Below are 22,009 nucleotides of genomic sequence, written 5' to 3' on the forward strand. Positions count from 1 at the left end.
ATATATATATATATATATATATATATATATATATATATATATATATATATATATATATATATAGATGAATGTTACACAATATGTTTTACTAGGTTTAATCATGCACAATAAGCCGATTTGCGTTGTTTAACTGGTTAAAAAAAATCCACGAACATGTTACAAGTACAGTATGCCTATGGTGTCATACATAAATGACGTCACGTTTTTTGGACTCTACAATCATCCCCCCCCCCCTCTCAAACTTGCAGTTTAATATTTCTTAATTTAAAACATCGATATTTTTTTTCCAAAATCTTGTCTAAACTCTGTTGGTGCGACGCCAAACCATCTGAACCTCCGCGCACCCTAATCTCACACCGTCACAAAACTACGGACCCCCATCCCACATACACGTGTGCCATCATTTATGGAAGACCCCTATATAGTTGTTTGTTTTTAATGTTTAAGATATTGATACAACGACTGGAATAGTAGGCCTATTGTATATTTAGGTTCGTTGAATCAAAAATTATAGTAACCGACAAGAAATAAAGGAATTAATTGTTTAAAAAATACTAGTGTAGCCTATATATTGAAATGTGAATACAGCTGTGTTTTAACAAGTCTTTAATAAAAATAGGTTTATCTCAGTCATTTAAACTTATACGTTTTGCAATTGTAATGGAAAAACTGTATTAAATAAAATCTAAATAAAAGAAAACTGCAGTTGAATACATAACAGATTCGTTAAATGATAGAAGATTAATTAAAATTGTAATTAAATAGGCAAAAATAGTTCATCCAAACAAAAATTATAATTACACTGATGTTATACCCAATGTAAACAGTGAATTATATGCAACCAGTCACAAACGCGTCTTCCTTCAGCAAAGTTTCTGCAGACGGTCTTTCTGCTGCTTCAAGTCTAAATGTTTTTTCTAGAAACTGTTGCAAATAAATGGATGATTCTACTGGTAGATTGTATTTAGGTTTCTCAAGATTCGCTCTTTTAAATATTACATTGACCGATGCAGTAGTTGAGTTTGGTGGTACGCCTGTTACCATCTCTACAACAGTGCTTCCTACACTCCTGGTAAATTTCAAGTTAAAATATATGTTAAAACAGTGACAAATATAAGCAGGTAAATTGTTTAACCGATACCCAATAATGTAAAATGATATTAATAGTTGACAAATTAAAAATAAGTATTCCTCAACGTTATACAATGCAATTGTTTAAAATTTTTATTTTAATTTCAAATCGTGAAAAAAAAATTCCGATTTTGATTATTTCACACTGTAAAACGAAAAATATCCACATATTATTGCTTGAATTAAAGAAAGTGTTTTTATAAGTATTAACAATGCGTTTATGCACAAAAATTACAATACAATTTAAAAGATTTATTTTCTCACCATATGTCCAGGCTAATTTCATATTTAAATATTCTCCCTTCAGGGCAGTTAATCATCTCTGGGGCCATGTATCGAGTTGTGCCCTTTTCTGCTTCAACTCCTTCTTCCTCGTTTAGTATTGTCGACAAGCCAAAGTCTGTTAGTTTTATGTTTGCTTCATCAGCCATCAGAATATTGTTGCCTGGTGAAAATATGTGTATTTCTAGCATATAAAATACTTTAAAAATAAATCGTAGTTTCATAAAACGCAAATTGGAATAGGGTATATGGGATATTGTATGGTGCAGAGTGATGTTATTTTCGGAACGTTTTAAATGGGATAGCTCGATATTTTCTGACCAAGAGTTACAATGGAAGGAAACGCGGCAAAATGGTTTATAAAATATAGACGTCATTTAAAGACGACCCTTTAGGACTAAATTCTACGTTTAACGGAACAATAAATAGTTTTAAACTATTCGTTAAATTTGCTTGTATATTAAGATATGTTTTTTCGTATGTTTACATTTATGTTATTATGGGTAACCAATAAGACTTTTACGTTAAGTTTTTAATTCGTGAGAAACAGTTACGTTTAAATAATAGTATTGGTGATTGGTAGGCTAGTATTAGTGCTAATGCTACTGTTAATAAAAACATATGTCAAAGTTTTAAAATATATAGCGATTGCGTCATTTACTTTTCGCTTCATCTTTCAATATTCGATTTATTAAGATCTACAATCCTTTCAAAAATTAGCAAGACAACTAGACAATATGATGTAAATATAAAAGTGGCTATAGTTTATACGCAAAAAAGTATCCCAGTTATGTACAGATGTCTTTAAATACTATTATCAGTAAAGTGTTAAGTAAGTTTCAATTATTCGCTTTAAAAACCGACTACTATCTTGGCCAAAGTGCCATTATCAATTAATCGACTTTCTGTGACGAGTTGAACCAAATAATATGTTCATTTGTTTTACTCATGTGCAAAAAATTTGAGTTGGGGATAAAACTGAGGGTAAATATCCTTAATCCCACACAAAGTCTATACATTGCGGTTGGTTATTTTGATGCGCTATTCATCTAATGGCGACAAAACATTTAAATATTTAACAACTGTAATTACAGTTTGGGAAAAGTGGAAAGTGTTAATACACTGCTCAGAAAGCGAAGGTATTTTTTTTTAATTTTTAACATTTACTTATTAGAACTATTACTTATGTTTATAAGTATTTATAAGCAAAGCATTTTGGAAAATATAGTGAAGTAGATTTACTAAGAATAGGGAGGCTGAAAATGTTTTTAACATCGACACTTTAAGTTAATTATGGCGTATATCAGTTAAGATGAAATGATGATTTATGTAGAGTTAATCTTAATCAGTATAAGCAAAGTCTAATTAACCTTATATTGCTAAAAAATAAACAAACAACAAAGTTTCTTTGTATTGACATTAATATCTATGTTACGACTGAGTTTAAATTAGAGTTTAATTTAGTTGTATTAGCGTCTATATCGTCTGAGAGTGTTGATGTACATTTAGATGACGGCTATGCATTGTGTATTAGTGCCCTAGTTTAACTTTCTGACAAAACTTTATATGTGAATGTCTGGTCAATTGACGTTAGGTTTTAATAATTCGTTTTATTAAACTGAATTTTTTTAGTTTGCGTAATAATATACTTAGAGGATATTTTAATTGTAAAATACAGTAATTTTAAAACATAAATATAGTGAAGTAGATTTACTAAGAATAGGGAGGCTGAAAATGTTTTTAACATCGACACTTTAAGTTAATTATGGCGTATATCAGTTAAGATGAAATGATGATTTATGTAGAGTTAATCTTAATCAGTATAAACAAAGTCTAATTAACCTTATATTGCTAAAAAATAAACAAACAACAAAGTTTCTTTGTATTGACATTAATATCTATGTTACGACTGAGTTTAAATTAGAGTTTAATTTAGTTGTATTAGCGTCTATATCGTCTGAGAGTGTTGATGTACATTTAGATGACGGCTATGCATTGTGTATTAGTGCCCTAGTTTAACTTTCTGACAAAACTTTATATGTGAATGTCTGGTCAATTGACGTTAGGTTTTAATAATTCGTTTTATTAAACTGAATTTTTTTAGTTTGCGTAATAATATACTTAGAGGATATTTTAATTGTAAAATACAGTAATTTTAAAACATAAAGTTATAAAAAAAAATTACATTAGAATGAGTTTAAGGCTTCAAGCTGGAATTCAGGTTCTTTTTTTATACTGCATTTTAATGTACGAAGGAATTTACTTTAAATTTAAATATATAATTTTGAGTTATCACACCAGTTGTATATATATATATATATATATATATATATATATATATATATATATATATATATATATATATATATATATATATATATATATATATATATATATATATATATATATATATATATATATATATATATATATATATTTACCGATGCACTTTTATATTACATTTTACATCTACGATATCTTAACCCTTTGAGCCCGCCAGGCCGGTAAACCGGCTTCAACATTAGGCATATATGTCCGAAAAGCCGGTTTTCCGGCCCGATGATCTAGCGTCATATTCCTAGCGGCCGTCATACCATCTAATTAAATATAATTAGCGGAAGACTGACTAAAACTGCGCATATGTATTTTTAGTGCGTGATTATGATTCTAAACATAGATTTTAGGAAAAGTGAAAGTGTTTACATTTCGTAGCAATGCCGCCGAAACGAAAAGCTGAGCCACAGCCGTCGACTTCATCACATAAAGTTGGTGCAAAAGATGAAGCAAAAGACCGAAATATCAACAAAAGAAGTAGAATGACTGAATCTCAGGCAATACAACTACTTATTGATTCTGATGAAGAAGATAATATTCCTGGGCTATATTATGATGATAGTGACGTTGAATTTGATACTGAACTCAAGGACATTGAAATTGACAGTGACAATGAAACTGTTCAAGTAACTTCTGATGCACGTGGTGCCAAAGACAAAGACTTGCCGAAACGAAAAAAAAAACTGTTTACTGGTGCAAAACATGCAAAGTTTTTCTTTGCATTGGGTCCGGCAGTGATAACTGTTTTGAAAGTTATCACATAAAAGTGGACTTCTGGCGATGAACTAGTATGGCCAGGTATCAATAATAACAAAGCAATTACTAATTGTAAATTAGTTTCTTCTATGTTCTATCAAAACAATAATTACGTGTTCGTTTTATATACATTGTTCTGTTCATACATTGTAAAAAAATTAAGAATTTCAGAATCTTGCTGAATTGTTGTTTGATCCTGAGTCTGGATACCAAATTTGGTCTGATTATCTCAAACGGTTCAAAAGTTATAGGCAAAGTTAGAAGCAGATAAGTGAAAATTGGTTTGGCCCTGGGAGCTCAGGAAATAGGAGAAATTAGGCCAGGGAGGCCAGGGCTCAAAGGGTTAAGTAAATGATATTTCTGCAATCCTCACTAACCATTTTTCTAATAACGCATAAAACGCCAAAACGTTTATATATTTGTATTTATAATTTTTGCCTGATTAAAATAAGTCCTCTATACTCCGGATGTGATGAAGGACTGAGGAGTAAAACAGTGAAAACTGTCAAAATTTCAAGTTATTTTTGTGCAAGATTACAATACTTTCTCTATACTTCGAATATACGAGACAGTAAAAAGCTGCATAAATTTACACAAAGTTAATTTGTAGCCAGTTAAATTGAAATGATTACATCATTTTAGAGTTATTGCATATGAAGAAGGATGAGCCTGAATTAATAAGTTGGCCTTTTTGTTGATATTAATATTTGATCTTTAAATGACAGGGCACATACATTTTTGTCGTTAATGCCAGTAATGCACATGCAGTCGCACTCAGAAACAATCAAAGCGTAAATACTCATATGTATGTGTCTTACCTTTAATGTCTAAATGCACAATTTTATTTTCATGCAAGTATTTAACGCCTTCAAGAATTTGAATTGTAAACTGTCTTGTCAAAGCTTCATTTAGTCTTGTGTGTTGTTTAACAAAGGCAGTAAGTGTACCCTAGGAAAAATGTTAAATTATGTTCAAATTCAATTAAAATATTAAAATATATAATTTGAAAAGTATTATTCAAGACAATTAACAGAATGTTGCTGATCATATTGTTGTCGTGTGTTTGAATTAGCGTATTGTCAAACATGCATATTAGATGTAATTAATTTAAAGAAAATTACGATCAAACCTAACATTGCAATTTTTATATAAAAAATATGTTTTTTTCCAATTTCTTACAAAATCATTGACGTAATGTTCACATAACAAGCAAAATTGTAGTATTAAACTGTGTATTGTGTTTTTTTATATATAAGCTATGTGACATACATGTATGATTAGTGAGCCCGTAGAATAGTGGGTGTCGTTTAATTTATGTTTACCTTGTAATTGTGTATTTGTTGCTAAAAGTTTTGTAAACACATAGTAGTCACTTTATTAACTGCTATAGAGTGTATGTATTGCATATGAATAAAATATGCGTATATATGTTAAGATTACACAAAAAACTCAATCGCTGAAAATTAAACACACACTTAAAAGCTTTGATTAAAAAAAAAAAACAACGATCTAAATGATACATTAAATAGTGTCTATGACATTCTCAATTATTTTCTATAATTTTTCTAATTAAGCATTGCAATATTTCTTGCAAGAAAAATTTTAAAATATTAGCATTTTTAATTAATTTTAGTAATTCTTAAAAAAATAACGTAAGTATTATCAGATTTAGCATACAACTTTGACGTATATTTTAGAATGGTTATTGAGGTGCATGTCTAATTAAATAAAAATATTGTGCAATAATTAATGCATTTACCATTTTGACAAACTCCAAAAATAACAATAATTCAGTTTCGGTTTTTTGAAATCCGTGAAATTGTACAATCCTCTCCTGTTTGAGACTGATTAATATCGACGCTTCTTTTTGAAAAGTTTCCTGAATAAAAAGATTTTATTCTTATAAATGTGTACATACAACTCCCAGGATTAAATTTAAATGTGTTATGTAATAGACATTTAAAATTTTAGCAATAGCGTAAGTTTTTTGTAAAATATACTTAATAACACCTATTTTGTTGTAAATGATCAATATAAAAAACATATTGTTATGATGCATGTTTTAACTAGAGATTGTAAATTAAAGTAAGTAAAGTTTCCTTTTCAAACATGACGGTCTATGGGTCAAGTGAAGTAGAATTAACTTGTTTCTGTGACCTTGGCATATGAAGAGATAGTATGAAGAAATAGTATGGTCAGCACTATGCCCAGCCGCATTTACTTTCCCTAACTTGAGTTAGGTACCTATTAGATTCAAACTCGAGACTCTACCGCTAGACCACTCTGTCCCTAGAGATTGGCGCAAGGTGAATGCTGGTGCGAAGGGTATGTTGAACGTGTTAGAAGGATGACACGGATTGAAAGATAGTGACGTTTTTGGGTAGAAACTTGGTTGCTGTGCGTGTGTGAGTTAGTCTTATCTTGATCATCGTGGTGAAAGGGCGTATGCTGACCCGGTGACTCAAGTTGGGAGATTGATTCTAGAGATGTTAATGCAGATGAAGATTTTGAGTCCAATACCATAATAAATTAGAAGAAGGAGAATCATCTGTTCGTCTTAAATATAAGTTGTCACTTGGTCGTCCAAGGATGTGAAATGGCACAATGATTGCATAAGGTTGTCATCTCAATCTCATCATAAGGTAGTGATATATATAATGGTGTTGAATCAAATGGCTCAAACCTCTCACACAGTCGCAACACATATAAACAGTGTTTACATTAATGTGTGATATACATTAGGTGTTTGATACTAAGTAGTAACGATATCCCACCGTGGAAAGGCGATCTAGTTGAATAATCAAATTTTTGTGTTTTTTATTTTAACTTTGAACACTTGAGCTGCCAACAGCTTTTAAAATGTTATTCTTGAAATTACAACTAGGCCAACGTTTTTTTTCTGATTCAAATTTATTTTGATACACTGTGATATTTACCATACATTTGTCTGTGCCACTTAGTTTTCGCAACGTTTTCTTTGCAACAAATTGTACATCATCAGGCTGGTTGATATCGATGACAAAGTGGACGCTACCAAAACCTCCCTGTGCTAACGGTGTCGGAATAATTTTAAATTCTGTCGGAAACTCGTCAGACACTAGGAATTCTGTAGATAAAAGTATAACATTATTATATAATGTCATGTAACCAAAGAAGTAATATTTACTTGTGCAAGAGGTTGTTTTTAGTTATCAATAGTAGAACTGTATTATTTATACAGTACTAAATCAAAATTAAAACTGTTTTTTCATACATCGCCAACTCTCACCTGCTTTGGGTGGTAATCTTCCTGTTGCACGTCCCGTTCTCCATCGTATAGAATGTACATTTGCTGAAATACTCCTGTTATCCATGCTTAATGATTTATTGAACAAATCACTAATTAATGTTTCATCTCCTATCATTTTTTTACACGCCTCCGGATTTCTACTCAAGTCTTTAAAACATTTTGTAGTAAAAATATGTTCTTCTATATCGTCATGTTTGAGAATCTCTTTGAGGTCTGGAAGGCATGGTATGATCTGTTTAGTTAAAAAAAAACACACACAATGTGTTTTAGATACACGGACGTAAGGAAAAAAAACTTAGTATATTTTTCTCAGACAGCATATTAAAGTGTTCAACCAATATACATTTTGTTAATAGAAACAAATAACTCTGACGTTCTACAATAATTGACATATTACACAATGTTATGTGAAGTATTCGCTAATACCCTAAATAATAAACCAACCTGGTTCAAGTATTGATCTTGCTCTGTAAATTTACTCAGTCCTTGAAGCAGCTCAGAATATTGCCATTCAGATAGTTCCTTATCCTCCCCTTTTACCGCAAGAAGTAACTTTTCTGAAAAATTCCGCACATCAAAATTACACACACCGACATGTTTGTTTTAATTGTATTCATATGGTCGCTTTATTTACTTTGATTCGACAATAATGTTGGCTGTATAAATATATGTATTTTTTAAATTTTAAAATTGTACTGAATTTCAATAAACATTTACAGAAGTTTCTTCCATTACAATTAGAATCTAAATAAAGTAAATATTAAATGATCTATCATAAATATTTAGAAAAGGAAGGGAGCGTATAGGGATATATATTCTGATCTATACATTTTTTTTAAAGATAATTAAAACATGTTTTTATTATGTGAAATTTGTAATACACAGATCTAGTCTTAAAGTTTACTAAAGTAAAACAATAGAAATTGTAGCATACTATTACTAAAACTAAATTTGTAATAGGATACTATACTACTGGTAATAGGATACTATACTACTGGTAAATAATGTTATCGACTAAATGAACCTGAACAACATACGAGTACATTACTTAATAACAACAGTAAAAATAACAAGCAATACTCAAAATGTATTACTGACAACACTGTATGTGCAGCCATGGTTGCTGTATCGTATATAGGCCTACTCATTATATAACATTTATTTACAAGAGGGAAATTTGGTTTTTAGTACCCCTTTAAAACATAATTTAAAAAACAAAACGTCAAGTCTGAAGAAAATGTTTTTTTTTTCTTTAAATTAAACTTTATTGTAACCCAAAAGCATTTACTATATCAACGCATAATGATTGAAAATAGAGGCGTATTAATACAAAACAAAAAATTATACCATTAGTTGGCCAAATAAGTACCACAATGCGATAGAAAATACTTTTGTACTAAAAATACGTTGCTATAAAAATAAACTAATTTATTTTAGATTTCTATCACGTGCATGTATTGACATAATACGCATATATAAGTATTATTCAAACCATTTTTATCCACTGAGTATGAGACTAGTACACAACAATTACAAGTTAAACATTGAATCATATCTGTATAATGCCTTCATCACACATGAAGCAGTGGTTTGCTCTTTTTAGACTTGCTACATGATTGCTTGAATTATTTTCTATACTTGAACTTAAATTGCTTGTCGATTTCGTTATTTGATAATTTGGTTAGCTTGACAATTTATTAATTCTACTGCTATATGTGCATATGTTTTTAGGATCTAGATGTTTATATCTCAAAACTTGTTTCTTCTTCTTATAATTCCTTTATCCTTGAAATGCATAAGCACGGATGAAAATTGTTTTCCTGAAATATAATTAGTCTTCGTCAGAATCAGTGTCTCAGGTAGTGTTGCAGATATCTGAGGAAATAAAGCAGGTAGTTTAATATTTTTGTTACAAAGTTAGAAGCTTATAAAATTCGCACCGTACCTTGTACCTGCCTTATCATGTAACAATTTATCAAATTAATTCGATCAACACATAATTTTTTACCAGCCAGGAAAATCAAAACAAAATGTATTTAATAATGTAAAAGCTTTGATTTGTCGGCACCTTAGAAAAAAAAACCAATTTGCACGTATCTTCTGCAGCCTGGCACAGCTAGAAAATCAGTCTAAATATTACATTGAACAGTGACTAAACACAAAACACTCTGACTTACCATTTCTTGTGTACGATGTATTTCACTATTGTTTTGACATCACACCGATTGCTTCATCTAAAAATAATTCAGCGCGTTTCTTAGATTTGCTACAGGTCTAGTTAAGTGAAATTAGGGTTGTACGAGTTTCCCACTGGTGCGTATTGCCCAACGCTAAATGCTACTTTGATTATTTTAGAAGTTGTATGGGACTGCACCGGATCGTCTTTTGCGGACTTATTGAGGGCATCAGAGCACCAGATAGATGACATGGTATTGTCGAAGAGAATATCACGGTTCCCCTACAACCCTGACAGATGTATAGGAGGATAACATAGCTGCTCTACACAATATAATCAAATATATATATATATATATATATATATATATATATATATATATATATATATATATATATATATATATATATATATAATGGTTTTATGGCAAATTATTTTTTGACTATAATATCATAATGACTATAATATATCATGATATATATTTTGTTCGTGAGATAATTTTTTTAAAGATCATTTGTCTTTAAAATCATATATACATATATATATATATATATATATATATATATATATATATATATATATATATATATATATATATATATATATATATATATAAATATATATATATTTAAAATGTCTTAATAAATAAACATTGAACATAAAATTAATTATTTATATTTATTTACATTATATTTTAGATGTAAAGTAAGAATATTCTTCATTATGAGAGTATAATTAGATGTACCAGTCATAGCTTTAGTTATTTCCAAAAGTGTTATTGAATAAATGTTATTCACTTTGATGGATATATGATTGGAAGATAACTAGACGTTTGAACCTAATTTTCGCTTTTAGACACCATGATATGGCTAACGTATATAACATTGTTGGTATTTTTTAGCTTTCAAAAACATTGTAATCATTTATTAGTAAATATTAATTGATTGCGATTATTATAATCTTAGTTTTAGTACAATGTAAGTTAAAGCACATAAATTAAACCAACTGAATGAAATACGATTTCGCTACATTATCCATTCTTGGTATGTAATTTTGAAAAGTTAGTGCACATACTATTGGCGCAAAAACTATATAATATACTTTCCATCTCTATTTAAAATGTATAATGGTTGTATTCTATTGTAAAAAAAAATGTCCTTCAAATGTGTAGGGAATTTGGAACAGGACTGTATTTCACATTGTAGAAACTCTTACATATTAAAAAAAATCTCTTTGATAAATAGTAATTATTGCAACATGATTAAATTATTTTTATAATTTGATTGGTAATGAAAATTTCAATTTTTAAACGGTTTCTCCGTCAATATAGCATGTAGGCCTACTTTAAAAATCAAAACTATATATATATATATATATATATATATATATATATATATATATATATATATATATATATATATATATATATATATATATATATATATAAAGCAAAGAGGTCAAGTGCCCTATAGGGCACTTCCCGGCGCCGCTGGCGCGTCAAATTTTGCACGATGGTGCCTTGGGGCGATAGAACACGAGGGCCGGTGACGGTTGGCCGAAACGTCTACGGAGATGGGGTCAAAACTGACCTCGACTGACCGGCGCCTTATATGGGCTACATTACGAAAAAAAATTTCCTCCGACGACCCCCCTTGAAATTTTGTGAGGTGGTAGGAGAACGCATTGGGTTGTCACAAAAAAACTCTCCATGTCCGGGAAAATTCGTTAAATGGGTCAAAACTGACCAGTCGTATTTCCCTATATAATCTTTGTATTTTATGGAAAAACAGAGGGTGATTTCAAAACGGATTTTAGGGCACTTACCCTCTTTACATCTGGCTAGATTTTTTGCATTTTGTCATTTGGTCTATGAACAGGGGAGGTAAATTTTTAATGTAATAATGTTTAATTATTCTGTATACTCTTTTCAAGAAAAAAAACAAAAATCATAAAGTATAGCATTGTTTTAAATAAATATTTTGTTATAAATTAAGTTTTGCATTGTACTGAAATGTAATGATTTATTGCTAAAGAAATTTATTATAATATTTGATTAATACTATTAAGAAATCCCTTGCAGTTCTAATTACCGTGCGAGTAATAAGTTTGCGAATATTCCATCAATATTACAGTAGCATTAAATTACTCCACTGTATAATTTTAGGCTCTAAGCATTTAACATAGCAGCCAATCACCTGTTAAATTATCATTCAATTCCTCAATTTTTTTTGAAAACCTAAGCGAAGCTAGGCAGTATGCCTAGTATATATATATATATATATATAATATATATATATATATATATATATATATATATATATATATATATATATATATATATATATACAAATATATATATATATATATATAAATTAAATATATATATATATATATATATATATATATATATATATATATGTGTGTGTGTGTGTGTGTGTGTGTGTGTGTGTTTAAAGCTAGGCAGTAAGCCAAGCGTAAACGATTTAGCAAATTTGAAAGATAGATTATTTTAAACAGAGTTGCTATTTTTAAATTAAAGTGTGTGGTACTAAATTTTTCGAGCACGTAGGGCGAGAAAAGTTTAATTTTTTTTATTCAAAAAAGGTGTTATGATATTATAAATGTATACTTTACAATATTAGTTTAAAAGATTTAACTGTAAATTGAAATTTATTAAATGAAAGAAAATAAAATGCAGTGCAAAAATATGAAAACCAATTACCTAATACCCATTTTTCTGCAATAAAGCCTGCCTCGATTAGCAGAAGTAGAAGCTGTGATATAAACCAAGTCTTTTTGCCCATGGATTTTGTGCTCAGTACAGCCTAATGAAATATAATATTAACAATATTTATTCATTTTACATTTATTGTAAACGTAGCAAGCGACAAATCGAAGTTGATATTTGATACACATATTTCATATTATTATCTTTTCTTTTATGTACCCAAGACACATTGGGCCGTATCAGAAAGCTCCCTCTACTTTTGTCGGTCTCCGGAAATTTTCCTGGTAGTCCCCCAACACAGACCTGCTTCTGTCCGCTGCTTTTTCACGTGTACCTTCACTTCTCCCTTGGCCTTCCCCACTTCCTTAGTGCGTCCAGTTTAGCGCAATTTCTGTTAAATCACCTGGATTTATTCGCACGACGTACTCCATCCAGCGTCATCTTTTGTTTTATTACTTCAGAAACTGCTTATATTTCCATATAGCTTAGAAGTTAAGCTAGCGAATGCTTTTTATCCTTCCCAAGCTCTTAGTTTGGAAAGAGTCAAGTGATCTGCTGGTAGCTGTTATTTTACCTTCCAGCATTTGCTGCCTCACAGTAAGATGCAAAGGACATTACTTTTGAAAAAGTTTTCATTCCATCTTCTAGGATATTCAAATCGATCTTCACGTTTTATGGTTGCATAGTCATGCTTGGCTGTAGAAATACATGTTTTACTTTCATCGGAGCAGTCTCTTTCTTAATAGTCAATGCTGTCTAAATGTATGAAATTGTTTATTCCCGTTACTTGTGATCTGTTTATTTTAACAGGTTGTTGACAAAATGTATTTTGCTTCATAACTTTGTTTTTTCTATTGAGTAATTTGAGTCCAAATAAATTAGAAAAAATAAATAGCTATTTCGTTTTTCTTGCGTATTTTTTTGACTACTGGCTAGTAGATTTATGTAATCTGCAAAAGCCAGGTTCTCTATGCTAGTAGTTTGTGTTTATTTGATGTATCTTGCTTTGTCTGTAGTTTGTGTCATCCATTACAAAATTAAAACACTGTGGGGGCAGAACAAATCTTTGTTTGACTTCTGTCTGAACATAAATAGGTCAGTGGATGACATTTATGATTTTTGTTTGTAGAAAATCATGCCATAGATGACATTCTTATTTAAAATAGACCAATGTTGTGTAATGTAATCATCGATATTTAGACCAACCGTCGACCACATACATCTTCACTCAAGAACTGTTAGACTGCTGGCGTCTTGTGCCATAAAATGTTTGAATATGACACATGAAGATGGAGAATAACGACCCATTCTTTGTATTTCGTCCCCCAGGAAACAATGTGTTTTTCTAACATTTATAAAAGTCAATCTCGTAAGAATAAAAAATAACAACAAATATGCATATTGATTCTTATTAAGAAAAACACGTAATATAGGATTTGGTATTTGCATAAAGTATAAGTTTTATAATTGGCAAAATGAATTAGAGAAAACATGAAAAGTAATATTACCAAGGGCAGTGTAGGCAAAAAAAAATCATTAGATCCATATTATTCAAATTTTAAGATAAAATCAACTATCAACATACTAGACAAACATATATTGATAACTTGTTACAAAATATTTGTCTTGCGCAGTGTAGTGGAACAGTATCTGGAGTGAAATTCGTCTCTCTACATCAACTACCATAGATTTCGAGAAAGCATTTGATAACATCCACCATCCATCATTATGGAAGATACTAGAGCTATATGCGACATGAAAATCAGCAAAGTGAATGGTTCAAGGTAAAAAGAGGAGTCAGACAGGGCTGTGTTATCTCACCTGTCATCTTTCTGGTGGTAATAGACTGGATTATCAGAAGAGCCACTGAGGATAAGCCAAGAGGAATTGTTTGGGAACTTACCAACCACCTAGAGGACTGTGACTTTGCTGATGACTTGGCTTTACTCTCACATGCCCAAAAAGAAATCCAAGCAAAAACCACAAAAATAGAGCATGTTGCTAAAAGCGTTGGGCTAAAGATAAACTCCTGAAAAACCAAGCTAATAAAAATAAAATCCATAAGTGCTCTCAAGACCTTTGCAAATGGAGCAGAGCTAGAAGAGGTCGAATGTATGTACCTCGGCAGCTATATATCAGCAAATGGCAGCATGGAGAAAGAAATGGCCACCAAAATAGCAATGGCAGCACAAGCTTTCAACAGACTCGCTAAGATCTGGAAATCATCGTCGCTGCAGCAGTGAACTAAAATAAGGATTTACAAGTCTAATATACGTTCTGTAGGCCTACTCCTCTATGCTGCAGAGTCATGGAAACTAAACAAGAACGAGAGAGCCGACTCAAAGGATTTGAAAAAAAGATCCCTCCAACGCATCCTCAAAATAAAGTGGGACCACAAAGTCTCGAACAAGGCAATATGGCGAAGGACAGGATTAAACGACATTGTTTCAGAAGTTCGAGTGAGGAGATGGAGATATCTGGGCCATGTCCTACGCATGAGAAAACTCCGCAATATGACGCTGAAGTGGACTCCGCCTGGAAAGCGAAAGAGAGGAAGACCACTGGGAACATGGAGGAGAGAGATGGAAGAAGAAGTGCAGGCTACTGGCAAGACCTGGCATGAACTAAAGTGGCTCGCCCAGGACAGGGTGGAATGGCGGAGATTTGTTGTTACCCTATACTCCACAGGGAGTGATGAGGATTAAGAATAAGAAAAGAACAACTTTCATTATTTGATTTGTTTATTACATATTAAACCTTAAAATTGATACAGCTGTTTTTATTCGATCAAAGCGTCAAAAACGCGCATGTAAATCAAATGGATTAATTACATAGAGTTAACGGCTGGCTAATCAGGTTATCTCATTTTAATAATTTTTGTTATGATTTTACCTTTTTCTAGGTTGTACAGAATCTTGGTTATCACAGTTCCCAAACATAAACAAAAATTAAAACTTTAAATTTTGTATTTTACTGTAAAAATATCAAGCCATATGTTAAAATGAACTTACTTCGGTTGTGTTGCTACTAGTAAAATATTTTTTAGCACCTTCCCTCCGTGCTATGTTGTGTAGAGTAAGGATTACGATTTTTGTAATAAATCGGGTATTTGCATTCTGAAAACAAAATGTATTGTTATTAGTATTTCAATTAATTATATTTCAATAATACACTATTCAACTATGATATATATATATATATATATATATATATATATATATATATATATATATATATATATATATGTGTGTGTGTGTATGTGTGTGTGTGTGTGTGTGTGTATAATGTAGGCCTATGTACCAAAAAGAAATTCTATAAACGAGAGAAAAGTACATGTAGAATGATCTTACCTGAACATATTGGATTGATTGAAGAAAGTCAGTGAATATATTTAGGATGTTCAACTCGGTCAAGCGCTAAATACATAGACATGTATTACATAACTATACACTGGCTTAATTTGCATGTTTGAAAATATATTTTTATTATTTTCTTTCATTTATTCTAATCGTGTCGGTCTTTCTTTATTCAATTATGATACTTTAATATAACATAAAATAACCATTACCATAGCGAAATCTGAAGAGTAATGACTACCATCGCACAAAAGACTCAACATATCACGGACTAAAGGCGTTGTAAAACCTGGTGCTGTTGTATCGAGAAAGTTTTCATCTTGTAAGTATTTCATCGTCTCGTCTGAAATGAAAATCCATCAATAATTTCCAACAGTCAAATGTCGCTGTAATCTACATATCTCATGAACGGCCACGCAGATTATGAACTTATCACACAGTAAAACATAAAGTACAAAATTAGCTGTTTTTTTTAAATACATGACATTACAAGTAAATTAACATCTGGCGTAAATACGATAAAAATGCAACTGGAAAATACGATAAATAATTTGTAACCATTTGCTTGATTTTAATTACTCAAGTGGATACTAATTGACCAGTTTAAAAGGATAGATACCAGTGCCAGGGTCATACATAATTTATTTACAATAATAACCAAATGTCCACGCTCGTAACATCTAATAGGAAACTATGAGTGCACATAACATTCAGTTTTTTACATTTAGCAGTTCTCTTAAAAACAATAAAATGACGTCATATGTTGTTAGAACTAACTCTTTAAACACGTATTTCTATTGCTAGAACATACATGTCTCTAAATACTGCAAATTCTAAAGTTAATTACCAATATAGTTAAGTTGTAAAAGAGAAGAGAAAAACTTCAGTCGATCTCCCTTGTTTAGAGTAGAGCTAATTGTCGATAAACATCTCTGGTAGATGAAGAAATGTAAAGCGTCGAAGACCCTCATGCTTGTAAACTCAGACATTATATCAGAAACAAAGTCGAGCAGTTCTTCAAAGCTTGGTGTCTAAAAGTAGGAAAAAAAATATTTAATTTTTAAAACTTGCAACTATATTTGTATCAGAAAAAAAAATCTTATCTAAAAAAAACGATTAATTATCATTTAATAAAATGAATCGCACCGTAAAATATTATGCATTTTCATGGTTTCTTTATTAAATGTTCATGTTCATGTTCGTGTTCTTAACGTGTTCGTGTACGTGTGCGTGTGCGTGTGCGTGTACGTGTACGTGTACGTGTACGTGTACGTGTACGTGTACGTGTACGTGTACGTGTACGTGTACGTGTACGTGTACGTGTACGTGTACGTGTACGTGTACGTGTACGTGTACGTGTACGTGTATGTGTACGTCTACGTCTATGTCTACACCCTCGCCAACGCTTACGTTTACGTTTACGTTTACGTTTACGTTTACGTTTACGTTTACGTTTACGTTTACGTTTACGTTCACGTATACCTTCACGTTCACGTTCACGTTCACGTTCACGTTCACGTATACCTTCACGTTCACGTTCACGTTCACGTTCACGTTCACGTTTACATTTACATTTACATTTACGTTTACGTTTACGTTTACGTTTACGTTTACATTTACGTTTACGTTTACGTTTACGTTTACGTTTACGTTTACGTTTGCGTTTGCGTTTACGTTTGTGTTTGTGTTGTGTTTGTGTTTGTGTTTATGTTTACATTATGTTTGTGTTTACATTTATGTTTACGTTTGTGTTTACGTTTGCGTTTACGTATATTTTTATAGTTACGTTTACATGTATGTTTATAGTTAGGTTTATAGTTATGGTTATAGTTGATTTTATAGTTATGTATATAGTTATGTTATGGTTATTGATATGTTCATAGTTATGTTTATAGTTATGTTTATATTATCATAAGAACTCTATTACACTTGCCCCATAGAGTGTCAGGTTTGAAAAGGAACTTCACTAATAATGCAATGGTTCAATACGTGCATGTAAAAAGTACTCCTTACTCTAGATTGTTATTGAAAATTTAATACAATAAATAAGCTATACACTTTTCTTTAGAGATAAAGTTTACAATAATAACGTTTGTTTCTTTTATTATTTGCAGTGATAAAAAATTGTAAAGCAAATAAATAACTTTAAATAACTGATAATCTTTGTGCCATTAAAAAAGTTGTTGAATTTTGCAAAAACGTTTCCTATTGAAGATGTTTTTAACTCAGCCGATTAAAAATTAATTATTTTGTTGGATCCTCATACAAAAAAGTAACATATAACTTTACATTTAAAGCTATAAAAACTGTTTGCGAAATGCAATTTCGAAAATAATCTTTTTTACACTTAAAATGCTATGATTTACATTCAAATACAACGTTCATCTTAACGACCGTTTTCAAAAAATTAATTTGTATTACCTGTTTATTGAGAACAGAAGCTGACATTTTTAAAAAACAACTGATTGACCTGTAATGTTAAAAAAATACTGTTACATAAATTATCGCCTATTGAACAAGATTGAATATGTAATTGTTTGTATGCAATAATTGTAAGCATGTTTCTTTTACCTTACTATCAACAGTGAATGCGTAAACACACCATGTTGTATTGTTTGTTGAATCTGCTTATATTTTGAAATACGCAAAGTAAATATAATTTTACTTTTGGTTATAAGTAACTTATAAGATACAATATTAAAGATAGCATTTTGAGGCGCCAATTTTTTCAGCGATTTCATACGTGCTTGCCATACATATCTAGGGATAATATTAGGCAATATAATCAAAACACTAATTTAATGTTTTCCATATACAGATTATTTTATACCATGAGTGTACTTTGTTGAATAGAGGTTATAAATTAAATAGCAAAAAATTCTAACTGAAACTTCTATGAGAAAAAGAACACATTCTCAAACATTGATGAAGTCAAAGCTACTACACCTATAACTGACATATGGTTTGATCAAAGGAACACAATGTCGCGCGCATATTTTAGACATAAATCCAATCCAGTTCAATCTAGTTACGCCTAGTGCTGTGTGAATCACGTTCTGATTATGTCTACATAATAAAACCTTTTCTTTTATAACAATATACTTAAAATGTATTAAATAACTAAATATATGATATTTTATCCTAATATATAAAAGCCCATATGCAAACTTATCTCTTTCTATCTCTCTCTCTCTCTCTCTCTATTTTGTTACAAAGTCGTCAGTATATTCAGCGATATATAAAAAAGGTAGAAATACGGACTTTTGTTGAAAATAATATGGTGCATATTATAAATGTATAAAATAATTTTTTTTCAAGAAGGAAAATATAAAAAGGCATATTCAAATGTAGAAACACATTTCTAACTAAAGAGTGTATTGTCGTGTTTTACACGTTTGATTTTGATGCATGAAAGACAAGGTGATTTGGTGTCGCGTGGAGGGGTAGGTTTAGATCCCTTTGGATTTGACAGTTCGGTCTCAACTTGGACTATAATCTGTACCTTTGTCTACCGTTGGCGTTGAAATATCACTTTCTTTTAAAATTACTATTGTCGTGACAGAACGCAATAAACAATGACGTCACAAGACACATGTTTAAACTAAGGAAATAACACAAACTAAAGGCGTCATCTTACAATTTTAGAATATAAAGAAATGAACTATTTCATTCAAATTTGATTTAAATCTACTTATCAAGACGTACGCTGTGAAAGGTATACAATTTTCTCGGCCTAAACTTATAAAATTTACTTTATTAATTTGAAATCTAGATCGAGCTCTAGAGCTACGAAAAACTAGACTTAAGGCAGCTGCAGATTCTAGATCTTGATTTAGATACAGATCTAGATTTGGAGCTACGTAAAAACTAGATTTAAGTCAGCCTAGACTCTAGATCTAGACTCTATCACGAAGTTTTTATACATACTAAACTATTTCAGACCTACATTTTATATATATATATATATATATATATATATATATATATATATCTATATTATATATATATATATATATATATATATATATATATATATATATATATAGCAAAGAGATCAGGCGCTTCAAATTTGGCAGGTTCCTGCCTTAGGGCAATAGAAAACGAGCGCTAGTGACGATTGGCCGTAAAGTCCACTGAGAGGGGTCAAAACTAACCTAGACTGAGCGGCGACTAATATGGGCTACATTAAGGAAATAACTTTTGCCGAACGATCCCAATTGATACTTTGTGTCAGAAAAAACTCGCATATCTAGGAAAACTTTCTAAAGTGATCAAAACTAGACAGTCGTATTTCCCTGTATAATTTTTGTATTCTATGTGAAAAACAGAGGGTAATTTTAACAACGATTATAAGGTAGCCTACTTATCGTCTGTTCATCTGGCTAATTTTTGCATGATCCTAGATAAATGGGTAGGCTAAATAGAAAACTGTCGGTTTCATTGAAAGCGATCGACGGGGGCTAAAACGTGTCAGCATGAGCAATATTACGAAAAAAAACTTTTGCAGAACGACCTCTCTTGATATTGTATGATAGAACAAAGCATAGACGTGTCAGATAAAACTCCCCATATCCAGGAAACATCTAGAAATTGGCTAAAAGTCGTATTTCCCTCTATTATCATTTTATTTTATGTTAAAAATAATGGGGTAATTTCAACAAAGATTTTAGGGTACTTATCATCTGTTCATCTGGCTACTATTTAGCATGCGACTAGATAAAAGGTTATGCAGTATGGAAAAACTGTCAGTTTGACTCAAACCCTCGTTGCAGACTAAAATGTGACCGCGAGGGAAATTCTCTTTATATGAACTATATTACGAAAACAACTTATATAATATATAGAATCTTTGTATTTTATGTCAATAACAGGGTAACTTCAAAACACATTTTAATGTTTAACCTCTGTATATGTGGCTAATTTTTTGCAAGTACCTTTATAGAAGACTGTGCCTTATGAAAATACTGTTGGTCAGAACCAAAGCCCTCGACGAGGGCTTAAGAATGACGGCTAATGAAATTCTCCTTATTTGAGATATATACAAATAAATTGCCGAACGATCCCCCTAATATTTTGTGAGGTCGTAGATTGACCCTGGAGGGTAACAGAATAACATTATTTCCGTCGGAAAAAAAGCCCATAAGGTTTGTTAGATTTGTCTAGATGCCGTATTTTCTTATATAAACAATTGTTTGTGAAAAAGTAAACAAGGGAGGTAACTTTTCAAAATAATATTTTTTAAATAATGTTTTATACTATTTTAAGAACAAACAAAAATCCGATATTATAGTATTCGTTTACATAGATATTTTGTTATAAATTAAGAAATGTATTGTATTGATATTGTATTTTTTTGGGTAAGTGAATTTAATATAATATTTGTTTTATACTATTAAGGAAGCCTTTGCAGTTCTAATAACTTTGCGCGTAATTAGTTTGCAAATACTCCAACAATAATAGCATGACGTGAAATTACTTAGACTCTTTAAACTCCGGCCCTGATCATTATACAATCATTTTACACACCAGCTAAACATCAAATAAATTAGCAATTAAATTTTCAAAAGTTTTTTAAAAATACCAAGGTTTATATAAATCTTTGGTTGCTTAACTATGGAACTAGCTAACTTGGGATAAAATTTAATTTGAAATATTAGTGCCTATTCGCGTAACTTAGGTTTTTTTCGCGGACTCTCTATGTAAACTATACCACTAATTTTGTATAATTTCTGAATGTCCCAGATAGCTGAGTTGATAGTCTAATAGTTACCATGCGGGTGGTAAGGGTTCGAGACACATCATGTCAATGTTCATTTTTTTCAAATTTAAAAAATTGTGAATGCTATAGTTGCCTATCGGGACTTCACAAGACATGGGGCAGGTGAAGTAGAGTTCACCTGTCCAGTGTTCCTCAGATTGTATTTTTTATCAATTAAAAACATATTTCGGCCGAGCAT

General features: G+C 30.8%; 1 protein-coding gene across 1 annotated transcript in view; it reads right to left on the bottom strand.

Annotated features, from left to right (window-relative positions):
• Positions 1-51: 51 nt before the first annotated feature.
• The window catches only part of LOC131948278 (serine/threonine-protein phosphatase 6 regulatory ankyrin repeat subunit B), a 27,917-nt gene continuing 5,959 nt past the window's right edge, over positions 52-22,009 (bottom strand). The window contains exons 3-15 of the mRNA XM_059309814.1: positions 18,474-18,522; positions 16,900-17,083; positions 16,265-16,395; positions 16,047-16,112; positions 15,708-15,812; positions 12,691-12,793; positions 8,237-8,349; positions 7,772-8,024; positions 7,440-7,609; positions 6,263-6,382; positions 5,322-5,451; positions 1,396-1,576; positions 52-1,069 (exon numbers count right to left, since the gene is read on the bottom strand). Of these exons, the coding sequence (XP_059165797.1) occupies positions 832-1,069; positions 1,396-1,576; positions 5,322-5,451; positions 6,263-6,382; positions 7,440-7,609; positions 7,772-8,024; positions 8,237-8,349; positions 12,691-12,793; positions 15,708-15,812; positions 16,047-16,112; positions 16,265-16,395; positions 16,900-17,083; positions 18,474-18,522 (1,843 nt within the window). The 3' untranslated portion in view covers positions 52-831. The remainder of the gene's footprint in view (positions 1,070-1,395; positions 1,577-5,321; positions 5,452-6,262; positions 6,383-7,439; positions 7,610-7,771; positions 8,025-8,236; positions 8,350-12,690; positions 12,794-15,707; positions 15,813-16,046; positions 16,113-16,264; positions 16,396-16,899; positions 17,084-18,473; positions 18,523-22,009) is intronic.

Source organism: Physella acuta, unplaced genomic scaffold (assembly GCF_028476545.2).
Source record: "Physella acuta isolate Inbredline_101_S28 unplaced genomic scaffold, ASM2847654v3 ptg000635l, whole genome shotgun sequence".
Lineage (NCBI taxonomy): Eukaryota > Metazoa > Mollusca > Gastropoda > Physidae > Physella > Physella acuta.